This window comes from Labrus bergylta, chromosome 14 (assembly GCF_963930695.1).
Source record: "Labrus bergylta chromosome 14, fLabBer1.1, whole genome shotgun sequence".
Classification (NCBI taxonomy): Eukaryota; Metazoa; Chordata; class Actinopteri; order Labriformes; family Labridae; genus Labrus; species Labrus bergylta.
This window is the reverse complement of record NC_089208.1, coordinates 6110463-6133470: the sequence shown is the minus strand read 5'-3', so window position 1 is coordinate 6133470 and position 23008 is coordinate 6110463. Positions and strand designations below refer to the sequence as shown.

Here is a 23008-nt window from a genome sequence, read left to right as displayed (position 1 = left end):
TAAAGGATTGCAGGATTTTAATTATTTTAGTGTGTGTAAGAGAGAGTAGTATAAGTAAGAATAGGACACTGGCCATTCTCTTGATCAGACTATTTTAAACCCACAAATACCTCTAATGCCACATAATCCTGGCTTTCTCTCCCCCCCTGCCCTGCGCTCTCTCTTTCTGAGGTGGAGACGGCGAGGAAAAGAAGAGATAAGGACAGAGCCTGCAGCCTCGGAGCCAACTGGAGACGGGACCTGGTTGAAGGTCAGAAAGCGGAAGTACACTCCGCCTGTAATCTTGTCAAGCTGTTGGAGGCAGTCTGTGTTGAAACGACTCCCGATGGAAGAAGAAAAAAAAAAGTGAGCCTCGGTGCAGTTTTTTTTGTGTTACGTGCAACTGCTGTGTGTGTTGCTCTGGACCTTTGACCCATGGTGTGTCAAGGAGGATGACGTGTGGCTGACGTGTGGCTGGTGGTATTTCCACCACGCACACACTTCCTCTTGATACTCATGTGAAAATAAAGTGATTAGAGGTTAGCAGTAGTTCACTTCTCACATCAAAACGCGTCACATTAAGTCTCTTTTTCTCTGTATCCACCTCTCATTTGTTACTACACACCACGGTGTGTGCACAGGATAACACTACTGTCCAATGGCACTGCAGCCAGCGGGGATTATGGGGAATGGGATTACATTAGATTACATCCACTTGATGCTACTTTTGACACCGACTGGTTTCTTTTTCCGTCTCCCCAAAGGCAAAGCTACATTTGACTACTTTTGGAATTCCTAGTAAACCATGAGGAAATAATCAACATTAGCATCATTGCTTAATATGAGTGTCTCTCCATGTCTAAGAACTCCTCTCTCGTCATGAAAACAAACAGTTAAAGAGGCAAAAAAAAAAAATAAGAGCGAGTCTTGAGTTCCCTTAAATGACATTTATTTATTTCTCTATCTTGGTTTGCAGTAAACATGAGCAAAAATATACATACAGTAAGAGCAAAAATAAAGATCCAGAATAGAGTTTTCATCCTTTTGGGTTAGAGTAAATTTCACTGATTTCTGTGTTGAACTATCCGTGCACCACAATCTTAGGCAATAGTATGATTTAAGACAAGAGGGGTTAGTTGGGGAGTTAAAATGATTTTGTTGATTTTAGACACAACTAATGGACTCTGGTTGACATGTCCGTGTGGCCCTGTTGTAGTTTCATACCAAAGAAAACGTTCTGAATAGATTTGCACGTGAAAGCCCTCTGAAAACGCCGCTTGCAACATCCAGTTTCTTTTCTGATGACTTCATTCTGGTAAAAACAAAGCAGCCGAGTTCAGAGTGCCGTCACTGCAAAGCTTAAAAATCTCCATTTAAGAAAGTAGAAAGGACTTAAACTATGACAATGAAAAGGTTCTACATTTAAAAAAAAAAAAAAAAAATGATTCAGCCGAGCCGTTAAATGATGAAAACCTACCAACCAGCTCCCATGACGTGATACAATCCAAGCTTATACATTCTCTCCTCTTTACAATAAAATAGCAATAAAAATACTCTTTTTTTTATTTTTTTTATAAACAAAACACCACTTGTCTATCCTGTCCCATCAGTATAATGCACCGGCACAAAGCCTGAATGCACCATCTGTAGGATCTTTCTGGACTCTTCCTTGCTCTTGATGACACACTGATTTTGTTTCTAGTAAATACATCATACGGCCACACAATAAATAAATATATTGCTTTTTGAGAACATCTCCAAGTAATCGAGAGAGAAAATAAAAACGGATAAATGGAGATATGAGGAAAAAAAACATTCTGTGACACTGGGGAACAACACTGTCTGTCCACCAGGAGGCACTGTTAAGTTGCAGTGAAACATGTTCCTTTTGTGCGTATTCTTATTATATAAGAGTAGGCCTTCTAATAACACAAGGTGGTAAGCCCTCCACCCGGGTTCCTACAGTATCTCCACACTCACATCTGCGCCTGGTTAAAAAAAAAATAAACTGTGATGAAGGTCTTTGGTTGAAGAGCGAATCTTCACATGCACATGGGCAAAAAAAAACATGAGCGTCCGATTAGATGATGAATGGGCACGTTTGATTGGATGTGCTGTGATTTCAATGGACTTAAATTTATTCTACAAGGGTTAAAGTAGCATTAAATGGGAGTGAGTGCATTGAGTACTTTGCAGAAGAAGAAGAAGAAGAAGAAGAAGAAGTGGAGGAGGAGGAGGAGGAGGAGCGTCAAAGTAGGGTAAAGAAGTTCAGCGTGCCTCCTCTGGATTAGCCGAGCAGATTAAGAGATTACAGAGAAATTAAGTAAGTGTTGCAGGAATGCCAGAGGAGAAATGCATGTGAACTGGTCAATGGACTGTCTCAAAAAGCAAGGGATAAAAAAAAAAATCCTCTGACGGCTGTTGGATCACACAATTCATTGTGAATAACTCCTCCGATACAGATCAGATAATCACATTACACCTAATAGTCCTTCTGCCTCTCTTTGTCAAATCTGCGTCAGGCAATAAAGTCCCATTCAGACCAGAGAGGGATGTCTCTGCGAGCAGACTGAGGAACACATTGCAAAGAGAGAAATGAATCAGTGGAGCCGAGCCAGGCCCGTAATGTGAGTGAACAGATGCCACATTTGCTGCGATGACATTGCAGGTTCACAGACATGATTTTGTAGCTGTGATAAAATAACGTGCCTGACTCGAAGAAAAAAAGAAAAGTGTGACTTCACAGATTTCCTCCAGCCAATATATGCAGGTGTTTCTTACATTTCTGTGTGACTGGGACTGCAGAGTGAACAGTAAACAGCTTCAGCACCAAACTCAGGACTAATCTAAGATCCTGTCAAATGTTTGACCTTGTTAACATGATGTCTGGGCTTTCAGACAGCTCCTTTGAACAATGGAGAAACTAAAACAAAAAATTGTGACAAGAAAAAAACAAAAAACCTGTCTCTATGTGGTCAAGGATCTTAAGTTTGGGCCTATACAACCAAACTCTGATGGACAAACAACTCACATATTTTAAGACTAATCACCTTCAAAAGAACCTGGAGACTACATTTTTGATATTTTAAAGTATGATGATGAGTATGAAGGAAACAAAGAGAACAAACCAAACTTTCTACATCAATCTTCTCAAAAACTGTACATGAGTTAATTCAACTCAGATTCACAAAAAAAAAAAGAAAAAAGAAAATAAATCACACTTCCAGTGCAATTCAATACAAAATATGACAATGGCATCTATTTCTGATACATTTGAAATAGATGCAAAACACGCACACAAAAATACTTAATTAAGTTTTATAGCTATTGTTAAGGATTCGAATGGTAGACGTAATGGCTGGTTGTGCAGCAGGGGTTTTCTTTTGCTTTTGTTGTTTGATATTCAGACATTTTATTTTGTACCTGGGAGCTGAACTTGTTTAGAGACTTTCTAAATGGTGCTGTTCAGGGCATGAAAAACAGCTTTTTGCAATCCTAATGTGATGTTGTAAGACTTCAATTAAATCTAGAGATATTAAATAAGGTGAGAAGTCCATGAAACATAACAGATGTACTGTAAGGTCACGCGGCATCACTCATCATAATCATAAAACGGAAAGAAGTGCTGCCTGCACTAACAAAAAAATGAAGGTTTGAGGTGCTCTTCGGGATACATGCAGTCAAAGAGAACAAGCTCCATTGACTCTATTTTAAACAATTCAAACCTTTATTTCATGGCATGGTCGTTTAAGATCTAAAAAAAAACGTTGGTGCATTTCTGCATCCAGCCTTCATCAGGAAGTCAAGGCTCGATGATGAAACCAGCAAAGTTGTAAAGATCTAAAAGTGCATGCCATGAAAAAAATTCTACGCTTTTCAAAAGTTAAAAAGAGAGTGCATTCGACATTCTTCTTGTTCTCTATGAAACCCCTCTGTTATTCAAAAGCTGCTCCAGCTCAAATAAAAAGACTGACTATCAAACGGTCCAAAATAATTTGTACTTGATTGATTAATTGTCTCCTCAACTAAAGAATTGACTCAAGCATTCATAGTGTATGCCACGAAATGAATATTGCACGTTGCATGCAACTTCCCGACCTACAGTATGAAATGGGACATGTCAATGAATGGAGCACACACACACACACACACACACACACACACACACACACACACACACACACACACAAACACACACACTCTTAAGAGGTTTTCGAGCTCTCCTATGACTCCCTTTCTCTTTTCGGGAAATTATTTAATTTGGTGATTTTGTACCGACTACAGTGTGTTCCCTCCTGGTGGTCAGTGGTCCAAGTTATCCGTTTTTTTCCACACTGAGCAGAGAGGCGGGACTCGGGGGGTGGGGTAGGGTCGGGTGGGGGGTAGGGGGGGGGGGCCTCCTGCCCTCATAGCACACTAAAGACAATACACACATGCAACATGGCTTCATCTCTGCATCCATCCGTCGAGATATACGCGAGTCTGTTGGATTATTCTTTTAAGTGCAACAAAATACTGATATAAGGTTATGATGCCGTATAAATACTGTAGATATACACATTTTGAATTGTAATTTGTGTATATTCGTATATAGAGGGAGGCTCTGTAAGGAGGCAGCAGGAGGGGGAGCAGCATTAAAGTGGTACTGTTGCTGATCCTCGCAAACTCTGGAAACACACGTTCACATCCTTTACATCTCCTAGTTTGGTCATGCAGTATAAATAGACGTCACCTCAAACTAATGTACAGAGAAGAATTTGTCCCAAAGCTCACAGACAGAAATAATGCCAGGATTAGCACCCTTTTTTTTTTATTTCCTCTTCATCCAACGACTAAGATTAACTATTTCCTCCCAAAATGTGGAGGTTTGTAAACAAATCCTACAAAGGGTGTGAATGCTGAGATTGCTTTCTGTGTATGTGCAATGTTGCAGAGAACGGAGACGTAGTTTTCAGGAGAAGGAAAAGAAGGTCAAACTAGGTGGAGACAGTGTTGATCCTCAGCTTGAACGACACCCTCCCAGCATACTTGTCCCTTTCACTTCCGACGGGAATGTTGTTGGCGAAAATCCTGCACTCGATGTTGACTTCTTGATTGGTGGTAATGTTGAGGAACTTGACAGCGACCAATGGCTGAGAGTAGTTCACCTGAGGAGAGAGAGAGAGAGCAGATCCAAAGACGTCTTAGAACACAGGAGCCGACGTGTTCCATCTGGTACGTCGCCAATGAACTGTCTGGAGATGCTGCTGGGTTCATGGGGACAATCTTACCTGAGCTTTCTTGCCATAGTAAGGGTAGTACATAAGGTTGAAAGTGCCGTTTGGTGGGAAGTACATCAACTCTCCAATTTTGTCAGAGTCTTCTCTCTGAGGGAGGGAAACAACCTTTTTGAGTAACAGCCTGAAAAATCCCTTCATCCCACATATAGGAGAGGAGGTGAGTCTCCTTTTCTCTAAATCTAAACTATTTCATCTATTTTATGTAGGTCATGTCTCCACAGCAGACATATAAACATAAAGCTAGGATCTATACCTCTATAGATCTAAAAAAAAACAAAAAAAACACAGGTTCTACTCTGTTCTTACCCATTCATTTTTGCCAACTTTGTATCTCTGTGAGAGGGCAAATGAGTGGAAAGCAATGGAAGAAAAGCCACACAGACAGGTGGTGTAAATGACAGAAGTTGCATGCGATACAGACAAAGAGAGAGAGAATGAAGCGTAGTGATGGGCGGCGTATTGCAGACATGAGTGAGCTTGGAAATGGGCTGAAATCCAGATGGTTATGTGAGAGCGTTAATTGTGTCAGACAAAGCTGGGTTACCTTTGCAGCACAGCTGACATATGGAGCCTGTCCATCCTTTCCTGGAAGCATCCCAATCACCTGGTGAGAATAAAAGACATCACTTATTCATATTTTTTTTTTTTGCTATTAAACATCTTTTATTTATAAGGAGGAATGTAAAATCATGTTTAAAGCTGACACCAAATGTGTCAAAAAGTGAAATAAATGCGACAATTAGGGACAGTATTCTTTCTCCCTCTCTCCCAACCAGTTGGTAACTGGTAGCTCGATGTCTCCTAGCAACACCATCCTTTTCCCTTTCATACCCGATTTAGCTTGATGATGATACACGGTTTGCCTTCCTGGTATCCATAGTAACGGTCATTGATTCCAGAGCACTCCTCTAGCATGGTGCGGTTGAACTGACAGGAGCGCTTGGGGTTGTTCTTCACGTCGCCGCTGTCTTCCTGCAGGAAGTACTGGTCAGGGGTGCACTCGTCGTTTTTCTGGGTTTGCAGAGAGTTGTTGTAGGCTGCAGAGGAGGGAGTGGGGGGAGGGGGGAGAGAGAGAGAGAGAGAGAGAGAGAGAGAGAGAGAGAGAGAGAGAGAGAGAGAGAGAGAGAGCAGGGGAGGGGCTTATTTTATGTGTTTAAAGGCTTATGATGCGGGGCAATCTCCTGCCCGCTCACTGTAAAGGAATTATCTCTTATTAGGTAAAAACAATTCATTCTGGATGGTCAAGATAATCCGCTCTGAGCCCATTTGAGTCACAGTGCAGAGTCCAGACTTACGTGACAGGAACTTGTCCAGGGTCTGAGCGTACATGTCCCAGCTCTCAGTATCCTTGATGCTGTAGGCGATCTCAAAGGTCTCATCTGCTTTGGGTCTAATCACCATTCCTGTGAGTGACAGAGGGCAGAGAGCGGGGGGGTCAAGACAAGATTGCAAAAACGATGACCTCTGTGTCCATGCAGTTTGTATCATTAGCTGCAGCAGCACCTGGTGTGGAGAGCCGGTCCTGCCAGGTGGGTTTATGGTCATCCAACGTCTGCAGCATGACATACATGGTGAGGGCAAACAGCCCAGCCAGGAAGATGTAGAAAACTACATAGAAGAGAATAATAAGACCTGTGGAAAGAAGAGAAACAAGTTTTATTTCAAGGAGAAACGGAGTAAACTCACAAAAGTCATAATCAGTAATCAATAATAATAAGTAAAAAAGGCCCACACCTTTCACACATCATTAACTTCACTCATAAAGAAATGTGAATTTCTACATTGTTACAGATACTCTCGCTAAACAGTCAGTTCATCTAGTATTTTGAAATTCACGGCTTTTTCTTAGAATTATTATTTTTTTTAATAAGATTTAATAATTGCTTTAATGTGCAAGAAATGATTCAAGTGCAATTCAATGGATTTATCAACATCCCAAGTTTAAAATTATTTTAAAATGAAATAATTTTCAATTCTTTAATTAAATACATAGACCGATCTTTGTGGTAACTGGCATGTTTTGTCCAAGAAGAAAATAACAATTTATTGAAATAGAAAGTAATTGAGAATACTGAAAAAAAAAAGTAAAAAAATAATAAAAATGCAATTTCCATTCTAACAACAAATATGCATTGCAAGCAGCCCCCCTCTCCACTTTTAAACCATGTTGTTTGTATGTACACAACTAGACATTGTGGAGGAGTTTTCAGTTTGGCACAATGTTTAAACCAATACAAGATGACATGTTTGCATGTTGCTTGCTTTAAAAGATGCAGACGTTGCATTTGATGATATCTTTTTTTGCAATGATTGCTGAGTGTTGTGTGTCTCAAAGGACTCTTTGATCTAATGACTGCATTACAATGAAAGGCGAGTTATTGTGCATGAAAGCTGCATTAGACTACCATCTACAACTGAGTGTAAGTGCACACCATGTTATAATTAGTGTTACACACAATGTATTTATAAATGTGAATAATCTGACATTTGAGTTGATAGTGGAATCGGCTTTGACAAAATCTGTGCGGTCAGATATGTTCACAGGAGGTTGTTTAATCCTAATTAAACAAGAGTGTTTCATTCCATCTGCAGCATCTGCCCCTCTCACTCATTAATAGTCATTTAGATAGTGGAAATATGCATTATTCCAAAATACGGTCTAACGTGATAAATATTCATCACCATTGACCTGACCGAGACTGAACAGTGACCTGAAACAGTGTGAAATAAATCAGCTGGAATGGCTGCCCTCTGGTGTATTTCATTATAGCGTTTCCCCGTCCACAGCGGGGGAGTTAAGATAACAGAGGGAGTCACAGGAGGAGGGAGGACAAGGACCCCCTGGAGATCGGGCCACAGGGTCATGAGATTAAAGGCTATCATAGACTAGGTCTTTATTCATTACCGGTGTAAGGAGACCCCTGTGATGCGAATGTAAAATAGCTGTTTTTCTCTCTGATTATTGGCCTGTCAAAACAGAGTCACATCACAATCTCCCAGAGCTGAAGATGAACCCATCTGAATGCTTGTTATGTACATTCATCTGTTTCAATCCAGCAGATTTTTAAATTTACGATTGAAATTAGATAAACAACTTCAGCTCTGAGAAGATGAAGCTTTTTTGAAGCTGTTGCTCAATTTATAGCGAAAAGAAATCTTGAAATAAAAATCGCATCGTGCGAAACATCTGACTATTAAAGATCGAATAACTGTCTTGTTTTTTTTTAGCAGTGTTTAAAAAAAGTCTAATAGAATGAAAATGATGTAACACTCATCCACTGCTGCACTATATAGAAAAACACTGAGTGTCAGTCAACCTAATGATCTCCAATGATATTGCCCCATTCTTTGGGAGCAGCTGTTTGGTGCACTCCTGTCTATAAAAAGACATTTTCTCTGACATGTCTGTCACTTTAAGAATCCACACCTGAGGCAGGAGTAGGGAGGCGATTGGATGCCCTGACCCTGTGCCTCTGTTCTCTCCCTCCTCCCTCCTCAGTGTGGAGCTCTTTCACTCTGTCAACAGCTGCACCTACCTCCACACGCAGCCGGGCTTTCAGGATCTATAACAAAATGTCAAGGGGAAGCTGCTCAGTGTGGGGGGGGCGATTACAGAGAGCAACCTTGATGAATTAGAACCTGTTTGCATATTCATAAAACTGCTTCTTAAATCATTGCGATCTGAGTCGAAGCAAATGAATGAACGGCTGAGTAAGACGGCAGAGAGCATCCCGTCTGTTGCATGGAAAGGACCCAAGCTGAGTCATTAAAAATACACAGAGTCAGCTCTACAGGCTCGGGGCTGCACTGGAGGCACTACAGTGAAAGAGAGAGAGAGATAAGATGTGACAAAACAAAGTGTTTAAGTGGTTTTCTCTGTCGTCCAGTGGAGGTTTAGCGCTCGCCACAAACATGACACCACCCAGGGGAGAGTGATTGTGCACACGTGCATACAGCTAGGGTGGCTTTCCCGCTGGCAAGGAGGGTGTTAGGTTTACAGTCTGCTCGTCTCGGTCCGTGCCGATGATGGACAGTGAAGGCTCTCTCTTTCAGCCGGGTTTTTGTTTGCAGACGGCAGTTGAAAGAAAAGAACAGAAAGGCCGGGGCGGGGGGGTTCAGTATCCGGTTCTTTCTTTGGAAATAATGGCGCAAGGTGTCTATTTGCTATCAGAATTAATTAGAGGACATGACGATTAATTGCTTTGTAAATGGGTGATCAAATAGAGCAAAAAGTGGAAAGCTGTAGAAAGAGAAAACAAACTAATGCATATGGTGCAGAAACCTGGGGTGTGTTCCCTGTTTGGCACTCCTAGGATGAATTCTTACAGAACTTGATAGAGTGGTTTTCTTTTTTTTTTGTTGCTGTGGGAGGAGCAGGATCATCAAAGAGTCCAATTTTTAAAACCAGGGAGCTGTTTGAACACGTTCCTCGGACTTGAACTGGTGGCAATGTAACATCTAAATTTGCAAGCTTGTCCTATTTGATCAAGGCTATTTCCAGAGCATTACATCTCCCAACGCAGCCATGAAAACACGACTAAGTGTCCTTTGTTCCATCCTCAAAGAGCCTTTGATCTGACTCTCTGAATTTGCATTTCTCTGTATTATTTTAAGCATGAAAAACCTTTTTGCCTTTTAAATAGACTGGAAACTTTTTTTTCTCCCGACTTCTCTGAGAGCATGTCGAGATTAGTTGGCATAGAAACAGGAAGGCTGCACTATAAATAAACAAAGCCATCCATTCAGAGAAGTGAAAGTGGAGGTACAGTATGCAGCCTTCTGGGTTTGCGTCATGGGGGGCATGAGGAAGTGCAGAGCTGATGTGCCAAGTTTAGCATGTAGCTACATGTAGTGGCAAAGTCCAAAAATAGCCTAATTAACAAGCCTAAGAGAGCACGGCTTAAAAGGGCCAGCAGACCTTAAAGCACCTGGGACGCTCTGAGCTGGATTAAGTCTTACACTGTGGGAGGATTCCGGCAGAGGAAGCTGTAGTCAATGATTCCTGCACTAATAGTACAATGTCCATTGATGACACATAATCACCACAATACCACTCCAAGTACGACCTCTTTCAGTATAACTACGATAAGAGACTAAACTTTAGAGTTTCCTTTAAGAGCTTGTCGACCAATGGAAAGATCAGAATAGTCTAAATTCTTGAAAGTGGTTTACTTTGCTGGCTCCCACCATGAATTGATACCTTCCCCAGCAGCCAATGAAGACATTAGATTAGGATTAAAGCCCTCACTGAATTACACTCACTGGGAGGGGCCGGGGGTTGGAGGTGATACAAATAGCATTTGGCCCTCGGCTTTACCCAGATTAAAATGTTCCAATGTCATTAGAACCGAGCCATATGCGCCCTATCACTTCATCAATCATTCAAACAGATGAAGGCTGGTTGAAATAAAGAAAAGAGGACAGTATAGCAATAATAATGTGTGTTCACAGAGGCTGGGTTTTGGCTTTATCTTTAAAGTCTCAGGGGAAAAACTCTGAAAAAAAATGATTACATCATGTTGAACGCTTCAGTCCTTTCTCTGCTTAACTTCAGTAACACATCTGTTAATCAAAAAGTCTCTCTCTGCAGAGGAATTAACATTATTGCTGGCTACAGCAGCCCCTCCGGAGAGAGGAGCTGATGGTGCAACAGAGTGGAACCTGTCTCAGCACTGCTGCAGTAATCTAGCTAATTCAAATGTAAAAAAAATAAAAAATAAGACCAAATGCCTCCACCCTTATGTTGAACGCATTGCGCAAGGAAAAGCTGTGCCATAAATTAATAAATAAAGACAGAAACTGAGGCAGAAGGGAGTTCTTTCCTTCCCCCAGGAGCGTTGCCGCATTCAAATTTCAGCACTGGAGTAGTGGACAGCGACAGTCCTCATCTCATTACGTTACCCTAAGGACCATAATCACCCAACTTCTATCAGGTTCATATTGACATTGAAGTTGCACACAATCTTTTTTTTTTTTTCTTTTTTTTGCAGGAGTCCACTCTGAAAAAAGCATGTAAGTGCATGCTTTATAGACTTTAAAAAGAAACCTGTTAGGACAGATTTGCTGCATTGCTGTAGCTTGACTCCACTTACCCCAGCTGCTCGCCGTCCTGCCCAGAAACTCCCTCGTCCTCGGGTTCCATATAAATTCTTTCCACCCATCTTTTTCTCCATCCTTTGCCATTTTCTCATAAACGTGTGGACACCAAACTATCTAATTAACGCGTCTAAAAAGCAATAAAGAAAAAGAAACGCCGGGTCCGAACAGTTAGCAAGACGGCGGAGAGAGAGAGAGAGAGAGAGAGAGAGAGAGCTACTGTGCCTCAGCTCAGAGGGATATGAGGTATTTGAACAGGTCTGCTCAAACTAAGACGTAAATGACAGAAACACGCTACAGTTGTCTATCTAATAAAAACAAAGTAGACAAAAAGAGGTGACGTTCCTACACTCAGCATAGACCTAGTATCTGCCCTCCCCCCCGGCTCCTCTTGTCTGCATGCCGCAGAGTTTTGATGAGTGGTGCAGAAATCTAGTGATACTGCGGTAAAGCACTCCCTCCGCCTCCCTCCACAGTCACCCCCCCTCCTCCTCCCCCCTCTCCATTAACTCCCCCCCCCCCTCTTCCCCCCTCCAAGAACCTCATCCTCTTTCCATTTCTGGCAGGGCTGCTCCCTCCTCCTCATCACCCTGCTCCCGCTTGGCCAATCGCCTACACCTCATGCTGTGATTGACAGCCACCAGAGCCAATCGCGTGGTTGTAAAGGGCGAGCTGTTATTGGCTCTGAAGAGCGAGTGGTCACGTCACCGAAGTAAAACCAATACAATATCTCTTAAATTCTTTAAAGTGCTTTGGGTTGTCTGTGATGAAATGTTGTTTGTTGTTATTTGTCTGTAAATTAGCTTAATATCGATATTGTAATTAAACAGTATAACTATATTATAATTATACATCCAGCTTGCCATAGGTCAGAGTTCAGAAGCCTGACACATGTTTTCACCTATTTTCTTATTGCTTGCTTCGAGTCTAAGTATATCTATAAGAGTAATACAAAGCTAATGTGTACATTAATATTAATGCAAAAAATAATATTTATATATATTAAGGAAATTGGAACACAAGCTGTCTTCTAATGTACCTGATTTTACAAATTAGATTTGTGGCATTGGTTGCAAATTGAAAGCTATATGTAAAGAAAGTTTCTGCACAACTTTTTTCCTAAAATATAATTAATTCTGGAAATGCAGCTACTTAAAATTCAGTCTCGAAAGGTCTGCGGATTGCTCTTAGTGCATTTGCTTGTGCACACTACGGTATATTGCAGTGCTGCCTCCAGTACTCGGCATGCAGCCACATCAGCAGCAGCAGCAGCAGCAGCGGAGTGAAGGCAGCTCCCTCACCTGGACACTGAGGGAGCTGCAAATCCTGCTGCAGGAGTGCAGAGGGAACATGATGTCCACTTCCCCACCATCTTTACTCAGTAACACCACGAGGCATGAACACATGCAACAGCTCTGTTTGTTGTGTAAAGTTCATTATATAAAATTTATTTTGAATGACAATATCAATGCAAATATAGCACTACAGTGATTTCCAAGGTACACCGTATCTTACCATATCAATATAGTATGGCACTCGTATAATGGCCACTGTTTTCGAAGACACACAAAACCAACAGGTTCTGTAAACTAGTTTGGAAATGATACCTAGGGTCCATAGTGGTCTGAAATTAAAATCGGGCACAATAGTCAGCATCATAGGAACATTTTCAGTGTAAGGAATCTCTGCATGCATTGCACTCGCCCATTTCCTTCACCCTGACCTGTGTTTGTTTGAAAATGGACGCTCCAAAAAAACTCGAGCCTCAAACACGAGCAGGTGGGACTTGGAAAAACAAAAAAAGGCCGAGCAGTGACTCTCAAACATTTAGATAGGTCGTCTTCTCACAGGGTGTACTGAAACTGTACAGCTTGGGGCTAACTATCATTAAAAAAACAACAACAACCAAGAGACATTCAAGTGCCTTAATACTATTACAGAAGGGCTCACTCTTCAAGGTACAAACTTCAGTTCACGTGGCTTTCAGAAATAAAACAAATATGTAACAATAACCACTATATTGATAATGTTTCACATGGCGACACCATGTGGTCCAATGAACAACACCAGTAGTTCAAGATAGCAGCAAAGTAGTTCAAAATGTCAAGACAAGGAGCTGTTAAAATCTGTACACAAATAAAAATGTATGTAGTAAAAAAAGGCATAAATAAAAGAATAACACAGCTTAAAGGGAGTCTTGCATAAATTCAAATAAACAACTGTTGGCCTGTGCCTTTCTTCAGAGGGCTTACCGTTTTATTAGTAGAACTATAAGTAATGCATGGACTGGCTGCAGCAGATACTTAAATCTTTTAGAAAAAACAAGTGAACAAAGTTATGTTTATACAGTATATGCTACATAATATGTATTGATTACAAGTATGAAAATGGAAATAATTGCTACATTTTCAATACAGTTGTACATATCTATTTACAGTACATTAGGGTTTAATTTCTCCTAAGCAAATACCATGTTTTTGTGCAGATTGTTCCAGCATTCTGTTTGAGGTGATCAATACTCACAGTCTCATCAGTTGCACCATGTTGTACAGTCTGTGTTGATGGGTGTCAGTGCTTGTTTGTTTTTTTTCTGTGTGGTGGAACAATCACTAATGTGCAACTGTGGAGAAGCATGAGCGATGATGTTTTTTGTACCATTGATCTGTGTCTGTATTTGGCTGGACCTGTCACACCACCTTCATGAGCAATATAGTTCTCGTTTTTTATACAACCACGTGGTGCCATGGTGAAGATCTGCTTTGTGTGTCAAAGTCGCACATGATCATCTCTACACATATTCTTTTACAATACTGAATGTCTATTGTGACATGCAGAGAATGACACAGTAAATACGACTTCTTCAAGTCTTAGATATGTATGTTAGGCTAGTCGACACAAGTTTTGATTATGTTGCTCTGCTGCCGGGAGCATATTGCTATAAAATTGCAGAAACGTTGAGAAAGTAAATAGATTTACATTACAAATATGCAAACAGATACAGTAGGTAGCTTTTACTTCGTCGGTGATGATTATTTGCATCCACAATGACAATCTACTGATATCAAGACATCTCATAATGCATTCACGAATTCAAGAAACACTTTGATTACTTAGCAATGAGTCTCGCCTTCTCTCTCCTCCACGGAGTCGTTTCTATGCGCGTTGGAGAAAAATACATGATTTCTTTATGTCTCAAGTAGTCAGGAGGAAAATTTGGCAACACCAAACTCTGAAAACATTCCCACCCATTATTGTAAAGTTGGCTTTTTTTTGTTTTGTTTTGTAGCGACAATACTGGCGTTTGTGGCAAAAAACTGTTGGCAATTAGAACACATTGAAAAGGACAGAGCAAGTACAAATCACCCAGAAAAGAGATTAATTTAGTCTGATTGTGACACTTCTTTCACCTCTTTTGACAACCTGTTTTTTGTTTTTTCATTTGAAACAAATTCAAAGTCTCCGGTGACCTTCACTACTGTGCTCAGATCAGTTTATCACACAATAAGAAGCAGAGCCATCTTTCACTCCTTATTTGCTTGTAGCTCTTCAACCCTCATCTCCTCTGTGTTTATTTGTCTTTAATGCTGTATACCTTTCAGCCTGTCTTTCCACCTCAAATAGCGGTGTCCCACACAACGGCCTGTGGCCTCTGGCAGGGTGGCGTGCCAGTCTTACGAGGCTCAGGTGTCCGTCTCCAGCTCGGGAGGATGGGCATGCTGTCCTGCTTGCACAGACTTTTGTCAGGGCGCCTGTGGGCCTTGATCTCTTTGCACAGGCAGCGTTTACGCTCGATGACTTCCAACAGCTTGCCGTCTCTCTGGGTCTGTGATGCAGACGGGGTGGTGCCCCCGCCGACAGGAGGCTGTCCCTGTGCCAGCTGGGCGAGATGCTGGAACTGCAACTGTAGGTGGTGCTGTTGCTGGAGCTGCTGGAGCTGCTGCTTCAGCTGGAGCTGCTGCTGGTGGAGCTGGAGCTGCTGCTGCTGTCGAGACACGCTGGGGCTGCTGGGACTGCAGGGCGCCTGTGACTGGGCCAAACCATGCAGCTGAATAAACAAGAAAAAGAAAAAACTGTTATATTTAACACAATACATTTCAAAAGAGCCGACATGAGGATGCCGGCAAAGACAGCCAATCATAGCACATGATGATTGAAACTGCAGTTCCTCTGCACAGCCACCAGGATGCAGCGATGCTTCATTTACGACAGGTTGAGGGAGGGTCAACCAGCCGCATGCAGACTGTCTCTGCAGCACACTCAAACTGCGTCAGCACTTGCTATGCAGCCAGAATCTGGGAAAATGTGTTGCTAGAAGGCTGCAGCTCATCACTCCAAAAGAGAGAACAGCTTGTTCTCCAATCCACCACTCTCTCTCTTATTTCCTGATTACATATCAGCCTACGTCAAATACCTTTGCAGCGCTTATTCTTTAGAGGCGAGCCAGAGCCTTATTCTGCTCAGTGGGCATATCTAGCTGCTAAAAATAACTCTGCTGGAGCACTGTCTCTAGCAGAAGGGGAAGTAATAATGAGAACAATATTAATGTTCTCTCTCAAATCTACTATGAATGAAGTTAATAGAGTCTATATCTGGCTGTTATAGATTCACCTGATTCAGGGCTTCTCGTGCTGGTAGGCTGCTCTGTCTCTGGACGTCTCCTCCACCCACCTGTCTCCCTCCAGCAGCAGAGGAGGAGCGGCCCAGCCGCCCCACTTCTGTAAGGAGACAAACATTAGACTGGGTGTCTTCTAATGAGCGCTCTCTGTAATATACATTTTTGTTTCAAAAGAGATGCTTGTTTTGAATCAGTTTATCACATAGATACATTATCTTGACATTTGATTTCAACTTATTTAAATAGATGGTAATGTGTCATTTCCACTTTTTTGAAATTATTGTTTATGAATAATTCAACAAAATAAGATCTCAGTTTTATTTTTTACTTAATTGTTTTTACAAAAAAAGGTGTTCAACATAACTGACAGAAGTGATGAAATCGAGTCAAGTTTTACAGTTTTGCATAAGCGCAGTTTGTAACCTTTCACTGATAAATGTCACATCACTTAAGTTGCTGACAGGCGATATAGACTGCACCTTTCTGTATCAGTACTAAGTTCATAACACTAAATTAAATAATAAATATTGACAAAATGTCTCTAAATCAACATTATAAGTACCAAAAACAGGATGAGGGCTCATGAATGTTTAGAAAAATCCTTCTTTTCAGTAGAAGAAGATGTAATGGAGGCAGAGCTGGTGGCCTTGTTATGACAGTCAGGGGAGAAGAGGACATAGTCTTCACTTCTGGAACATTATTAAAGTTGCATTTGATGTCAGACAAGGACAAAAAAAGGAGTACGATTTCCAAGTCGGCAGAAGAATCCCTGTGAAAATCCACAGCCGTAGTTCCTCTCTAAATATGGTGTGGGTAGAGGCCATGACTAAAAGATGTGCGTTTTTTTGCTTACCTCCATTTCGACAGGCAGGGAACGTCTGGCAGGGAAGAGGCAGACCCGCTCTGGGGAGCGCTCTGAACCCAGGGCTGCCGTCCACACCGGCCAAGGACTCGCTGTGACCAAGAGCCCTGCTGGTGGCACCGCTGAAGTGGACTGGGATGCCTGAGTGTCCTCCTCGAGACCCCATGCAGAGGTCCTCCTTATCCATTCTTAATAAAGCATCTGCGCTGCCATTCCACGCCCGGCCTTCATCCTCTGAGACAGGGGAAGGAACAAAATGAATATTTTAAAGTCGATTCAACTTTAAAAAAAAAACCCAATCAAAAGCAGGTTGTGTTTGCATTTTTATAAAACGACTTCTGACTTACTCTCTGTCTCTCTGGTCCCATGGCTGAAGGACAGTTTCCTCGGCATAGGCCAGTAAGACCCCTCATCTGCAGCTAAGCTCGCGCTGCTGTCCCATGGCATGAAGCCAGCTTTTGAGTGCGACCCGGACCCTCCATTACTTTTGGACGTCCCTTCAACGCCCGTAAGACTCAAAGGCTGCTGCAGGGACGGTGTGTAGGAGCTTCCTCTCAGGCTCTCGTAAGCCGGCGGTCTCCGGAATCCGCCGGATGGGTAGGTCCACAGCAGGGGGCTGTCCGAAGACGGGGGCTTGTACGCTGGCAAGCCGTGAGGCGTGTGAGAACGAAGATGAGGGCGGGAATGAGGACGCTGGGAGGAGGATAAAGGCGTAGGGGTGGAGCTAGTGCCACTTTGGGAAGATGAGGAGTGAGTGTGCTCAAGCGGTAAAGAGTATGGACCCCCATCGCGGTCTCGATCTCGGTCCCTGTCTCTGTCCCTCTCTCGGTCCCTGTCCTTCTCCCTTTCTCTGTCCCTGTGTTTTTCCCTTTCCCCGTCCCTGTCCCTGTCCCTGTCCCTGTCCCTATCCCTAACCCTGTCCCTCTCTCTATCTCGGTCCCTGTCCCTGTCCTTATCCCGATCCTTGTCACGCTCTCTGTCTTTCTCCCTCTCTCCTTTGTCCGACTTCAACAGGAAGCTGACCGACTTGCCTTCCCTGCCCGTACTCGACGTCTGGGTCTGAACCGTGGCCTGGTTCGACGACTGAGAGCCGCTCTTGCTGGGGACAGGGGAGTCTCCCCTGTCCGGCTTGCGATAGTGGTGGTAGTGCGAGGGTCGATGGTGAGGGTGGTGGTGGTGATGGGAGTACGGGGAGGTGGATTTGGAGGAGGGCGGCAGAGGCGTGGAGTGGCTCCTCGCTCTCAGGCCGGGGGCGGGGCCTAGCTGGGAGTCTCTGCTGTGTTTATCCTGCTGGTTTGCACTTCCTGAAGATTCCTTGGACGCAGAAACATTAGAAGAAGAAGTGGAGGAGGAGGTGCTGGCTTGAGCTGTCCCACTGGACGTTTGCGTTCCCGATTTGGCGGAGGACGATGACTTGTTTTGAACACCGACCCCACTGGAGGCTGCGGCCGGCTGAGGAAAGGCAAGCAAAGGTGGGCGGTGCTGTAAAAGATTTGGGAAAGGGGCTGGGATTTTTGTGTTGGATTCAGGCTCAGATTTACTCCCTTGCAGCAGGTAGGGAGTAGGAGCTCGCGGGGTGTGCGGACTGGCGGAGAGGACCTGTGGGACCGGGGTTGAGGACGCAGAGGAAGGCAAAGGAGACGAATGGGAGATGGAGACGGTGGCTTTGGGTTTGGAGTAGGAAGGGGAGGAAGAAGAAGGGCGGGGCAGAGAGGAGGAGCTATTGGAGGAGGACGGAGTGACGTGAAAGTGTTTCGAGGTTTTGAGTTTCTCGTGTTTCTGAGGGAGGTGTCTCTGGGAGTCTCTGTCCTCATGCAGCGGGTATTTCATCTCCTCGTAAATGGCCTCGCTCTGATCTGAGTCAGAGTCTGGCGTGGTGGCCACAGGGGTCACAGGGTGGGGGGTGGCTGTCTGACTGTCTCTGGTGAACACTTGGCCCACCATCTCTATATAGACCGGCTCATCGTCGCCGTCTCCCCGGATCTGACAGTCCCCCCCCTGGAAAGGCAGGGATGCGGCAGAACCAGGCACACGTGGAGGGAGAGAGTCGAACGTCAGCTGGGTGCTGGGACTTCTCTTGGGCTTTAAAGGAGGCACCTTCTTAGAGCTCATCTCCCCAGAGTCAGACTTCTTCATGGCTGCAGGAGAGGAAAAGCAAAAACAAACATGTCAAGATAAAGAACATTTTCAACGTGGAAAATGAAACTGAAAACTAATTTACCATTTTTCTTCTCTGAGTGTTTGCCCTGCGAGTGAGAGGACACAGACGGTGGCGGCGTCTCCGGGAGTCCTCGGCCGTCAGCGGATGAAGAGCTGAGGCGAGTGCTCGGGTGACGTTTGGGCTTGGCCGGCGGGCAGCGGCCGCCGTGTTGCGATTGGGTGTCAGAGTAATCTCCGTTCTCCAGACTTGTGTCCCCTGCGCCGACAGCGTGGCAGGACTGTGAGCGTGGCGCCATGGCGGAGGCACAAGAGTGAGGGGACAGGTCCTGGGAGGCGGGCATGGTCATGAAACCCATCCGGAAGTGGCGGCGGAAAGAAGCCAAGTCTCGAACTTTGCCGACAGTGGCTGAGGGGTCGTTTTGGGTCGAGCTGTAGTTTGAGAGCGGCAAGAGAAAAACGATATTGAAGTAAATATAGTAAGGTCCAAAACATTCATGAACCTCTCTTTATATTGACCTCCCTCTCCCCTCACTCTCTCTTCAAACATCCCCTTTGCAATAAAGAAATGCCTGCAGGGCTTTCACTGCAAAACGGAAAGCCCTAAAGACTCCTCCGTCTTTAATATTTTCGTATATCTTTCCATCTGAATTCCTCCACATCTGCTTCCCCCTCAAACACATTCAATTAGGAAAATCAATTCCCCTGTCAAAAACAAAGTGCTCTTAGTCTTGTTCACTGTGCTGCTGGATTCCCTTTTCTTTTTTTTTTTTTTTGCTTTATATCTTCATATCCTCAGCCCACATCAGTAGTCTGTCCTCATGATTGCCAAAAGCATTTAATCCGTTGCCATGGGAACAGTTGTGATTTTCATGTATTTTACAGTTTTTCTTTGAAAGCCTTTATGAAACGAGCTGGAACAGCAAGAAATTAAACTGCCAAAGAGACACATCTAAAACAAAATACTGCAGTGGTTTACCAAATGATCAATTAAAATAATGAACAGTCTGAAGCGTTAACCTGCTCTGACTCATTCTGATAAAGGTGTTACTCTCTGCCTTTATTTCTTTAATACTATCAGATCAAAGTGACACCTGTGACATCACTGGCATGTCCTTTCACAAAACAGTCTTTTTTGTGGCTTAAAAAAAATCAAACTCCATAATTTAATTTCATTTAGTTATCAAAGACGTTACAATTACCCAACAATCAAATCAGTAAAATACATGATTTCTAAACTCTGGATGGTAAACAAGACTAAAACGCAAAACCTAAAACAAGTAATTTTCTAGCAGTTTGAGGTCAAGCACAGTTCAGGCATCCGTGACAGCTGTTCGTGTTGTTGACATAAAACTGTGGGGGTACGATGACCTGCTGGGTTCTCTAAAGGCTTATTAAATGACTTCGGATAAAGCTCAGCTTGCTCCTTCGCTTTCGAGAAAGGTGCTGCGATGATGTGGAGATTTCCCAGGGGTGTTACGCTGCTTCACCCCACAGTTACACACGATAAGCCCCTGGCCTTTACGCTGGCGGTTGTCGATCGAACAAGGTTGACTTACTTTCCAACAGTTTGGGTGTAGGTGGAGCAGCAGGAGACTTTTTTGTTTCTTGTATCAACACGACGATCTAAACTAATGTCAGAAGAGAGGTGCAAATGTATGAAAATGTTTTAAATGGAAAAACAGACTCCTGATGGATATAAGAATTTACTGCAGAGAAACGTGAGGAAACCACAGCTACATGAGGATGAGTTATATTTTAGGTTTGGTGCTTTAACACATCTGTATCTTCCCATTTCATTTGCAAAAAAACATTTGTTTCTGAGTGAGCCAACACAAAGCTCCCAAGCAGGATTATTCTGTGTGTCGGAGATTCATCAAAGGGCATATTGGCAACATATGACTGTGGGTCATGCTGTGCTCCTTTTAGATCGGTTGGGATCCCTTTGAGGCAGCGAAGCAACAAAGAAGACAATCGGAGCTTACAATTTACGGTCAACATGACAAGCAGCAGAAGCAGAACTAAGGGCGCTCAGCAGTGAGAAGACGAAGGCTCCTATTTTATTACCACTATGTCTGAAAGCGCGTTATGTGGGTGTATGTATGTCTGAATAATATTCTATGTGGAGTACAGCCAGAGAGAGGATTTTGCATCTGAACGTGTATGTTGTGTCCTTGAATGCCGGTTGAGACGCTCTTGTGACTCCTAACAATCGACATACATACTACAGGTCCAAATATAGCCCAGAACAGAGGCTGAGCAGCTCCTCCGGGTAGCCTCCAGTGCTCTGTCTGTGTTTCTCCTCCTTCTTGGGGCAGTCGAAGCTCTGAACATCTTCAAAACCAAGGCCAAAGACTCGGCTCTTCAAAAAGTATCGGGACTCTTATTCACTTCTCGTTTCTCACCACTTTACATGGTGCACTGTATCTATGGCGACAAGAACTAAAATCTGCAGTTTGGTGAATATCCTAATCTGTTTTCCGAGAAGAAGAAGAAGAGGTCAGAAGTCTGTTTGCTTAATGTGGAACATAAGCTAACAGCCTGTTTGGTCAGCAGAGTTCAAAAGAACGGGAACATTTGAGTACTGTTAGCTTATCTTTGTTTGAAGACATCTACAAATCTCTCATATTAAGGAGTAAGGATGTAAAGATGAATCGTGATAAATCGATTCAAAGGTGTCAAGATTCACGTAGATACTCTGAAAAATTAATCGCAGTAATATCGTGAACGTCAGCAGCTGTAGAGCACGATTTTGAAATTTGGAGGTGTGGAAGCATTTTGGCTTCTCCAAGACAGACGAGACAAAAACTGTGTGCAAACATTGCAAGAAGACGGGGAACTACGCAAATAACACAACCAACATGATGCAGCATTTACTCGACACCACAACGAGAAGCTCCAAACATCTCCCCTTGTTGAGAGAAAATAAATATATAAAAAGTCCAAACCACACTGAAAAGCGGGTTGCAGCCCCTTAATGACTCTTTTTCAGTCATCATTTGTCTTCAGTCTCATTTTGTGAAATAAATCGTGGATGGTATCGTGAGTTGAGTGAATCATTACATCCCTATTTAGGAGTTTAACTAACAGTGGTGGGTCCAAACATCGATACAGTAAAGTATTGTTCTCTTGACTTGTGAGATACAATTATCGAGTAAGGCTGACATAATAAGGCTGACAGCGGGATAAAAGAAGAAGACAGAGGGATAATGTTAAACAGCAGTGGATAGAAGTTTAAGGATGAAACATTTGCAGTAAATAAAAACATGAATCCTGCTGTTTAACTTTTCAGGAGCATTTCATTCTTCAGTCAATCCGATATTGTGATATTTCAGCAGGCTATATGATTGTCATACAATTCATTTAATAACCGCAGAATTGCTGTATTGTAAAATGTTGTGTCTTCTCTTCTCATAACCTACCAGGAGTTACCCTGCGATTTCCCCTCCTGCAAACTAAAAACTTGGAGTGGTGGAAAGAAAAAAGTAAGGTTTCAGAGTGTGTTAATGTGGGACTATTTCTCGGCTGGGAGCAGTGACTTTGGTTTCCTAGCAGCTTGATGACACTAATGATCAAGAAGTAGTTCTGTGAACAAAGAAACACTGAGAGTTAATGAGTTTTTTTACAACCTAAAAAAAAGTCAAACTCTCTTTTATTGTTTTGTTTTCCACAGTAAGAAGACTGTTGTGCTATGCGCTGTTTCAAAGAAAATGTGTTTTAGAGAATTGGTTGAACTTTAATGCAGATTGAAAGCTCTTATGTATAACAGATCTGATCTGCTGTGAAATGTTTACAATCACCGGATCTGATATGCTGCTAAGAATGACCATTTAGTTCTCAGCAATAGAAATATTACATGAAAGTTTCAAAGCTTACACTACTAATCTCATTTTCTGCATAAATACGAATCATCAATTATTCCTTATGAATGTAACTCAAGAAAAAAAAACCCACACTGTTTGCTGAAATTATATTTTACATGTACTCCAGTAATTTTACTAGAAAGAATCTGAAGAAATT

General features: G+C 42.8%; 2 protein-coding genes across 3 annotated transcripts in view; both read right to left on the bottom strand.

Annotated features, from left to right (window-relative positions):
• Positions 1–911: 911 nt before the first annotated feature.
• atp1b2b (ATPase Na+/K+ transporting subunit beta 2b) lies at positions 912–11792 on the bottom strand. 2 transcript variants are annotated; one of them, XM_065963049.1, is made up of 8 exons: positions 11351–11792; positions 6762–6890; positions 6554–6661; positions 6090–6295; positions 5803–5862; positions 5565–5591; positions 5250–5345; positions 912–5126 (listed from the first exon to the last, which is right to left on the bottom strand). In XM_065963049.1, exons 1-8 carry the CDS (start codon positions 11439–11441, stop codon positions 4956–4958), a joined length of 888 nt encoding a protein of 295 aa, XP_065819121.1. In that variant the 5' UTR covers positions 11442–11792; the 3' UTR covers positions 912–4955. The 2 variants fall into 2 exon arrangements, with proteins under 2 accessions (XP_065819121.1, XP_020507097.1); XM_020651441.2 differs by lacking the exon at positions 5565–5591 and having other exon boundaries at positions 11351–11789.
• Positions 11793–12772: 980 nt separating this feature from the next.
• Positions 12773–23008, bottom strand: part of LOC109997076 (neuronal tyrosine-phosphorylated phosphoinositide-3-kinase adapter 1) — a 34544-nt gene continuing 24308 nt past the window's right edge. The window contains exons 3-7 of the mRNA XM_020651447.2: positions 19053–19420; positions 17179–18969; positions 16823–17065; positions 15963–16069; positions 12773–15399 (exon numbers count right to left, since the gene is read on the bottom strand). Of these exons, the coding sequence (XP_020507103.1) occupies positions 14968–15399; positions 15963–16069; positions 16823–17065; positions 17179–18969; positions 19053–19420 (2941 nt within the window). The 3' untranslated portion in view covers positions 12773–14967. The remainder of the gene's footprint in view (positions 15400–15962; positions 16070–16822; positions 17066–17178; positions 18970–19052; positions 19421–23008) is intronic.

What these genes read in the sequence shown, in the direction of transcription:
- atp1b2b (XM_065963049.1), bottom strand. Translation starts at nt 11,441, where the DNA reads ATGGCAAAGGATGGAGAAAAAGATGGGTGGAAAGAATTTATATGGAAC. An exon ending in CAGGACGGCGAGCAGCTGGG is followed by an intron (nt 6,891 to 11,350) that starts GTAAGTGGAGTC and finishes TTCTTTCCACAG; the next exon opens with GTCTTATTATTCTCTTCTAT. An exon ending in ATGTCAGCTGTGCTGCAAAG is followed by an intron (nt 5,592 to 5,802) that starts GTAACCCAGCTT and finishes GCCCTCTCACAG; the next exon opens with AGATACAAAGTTGGCAAAAA.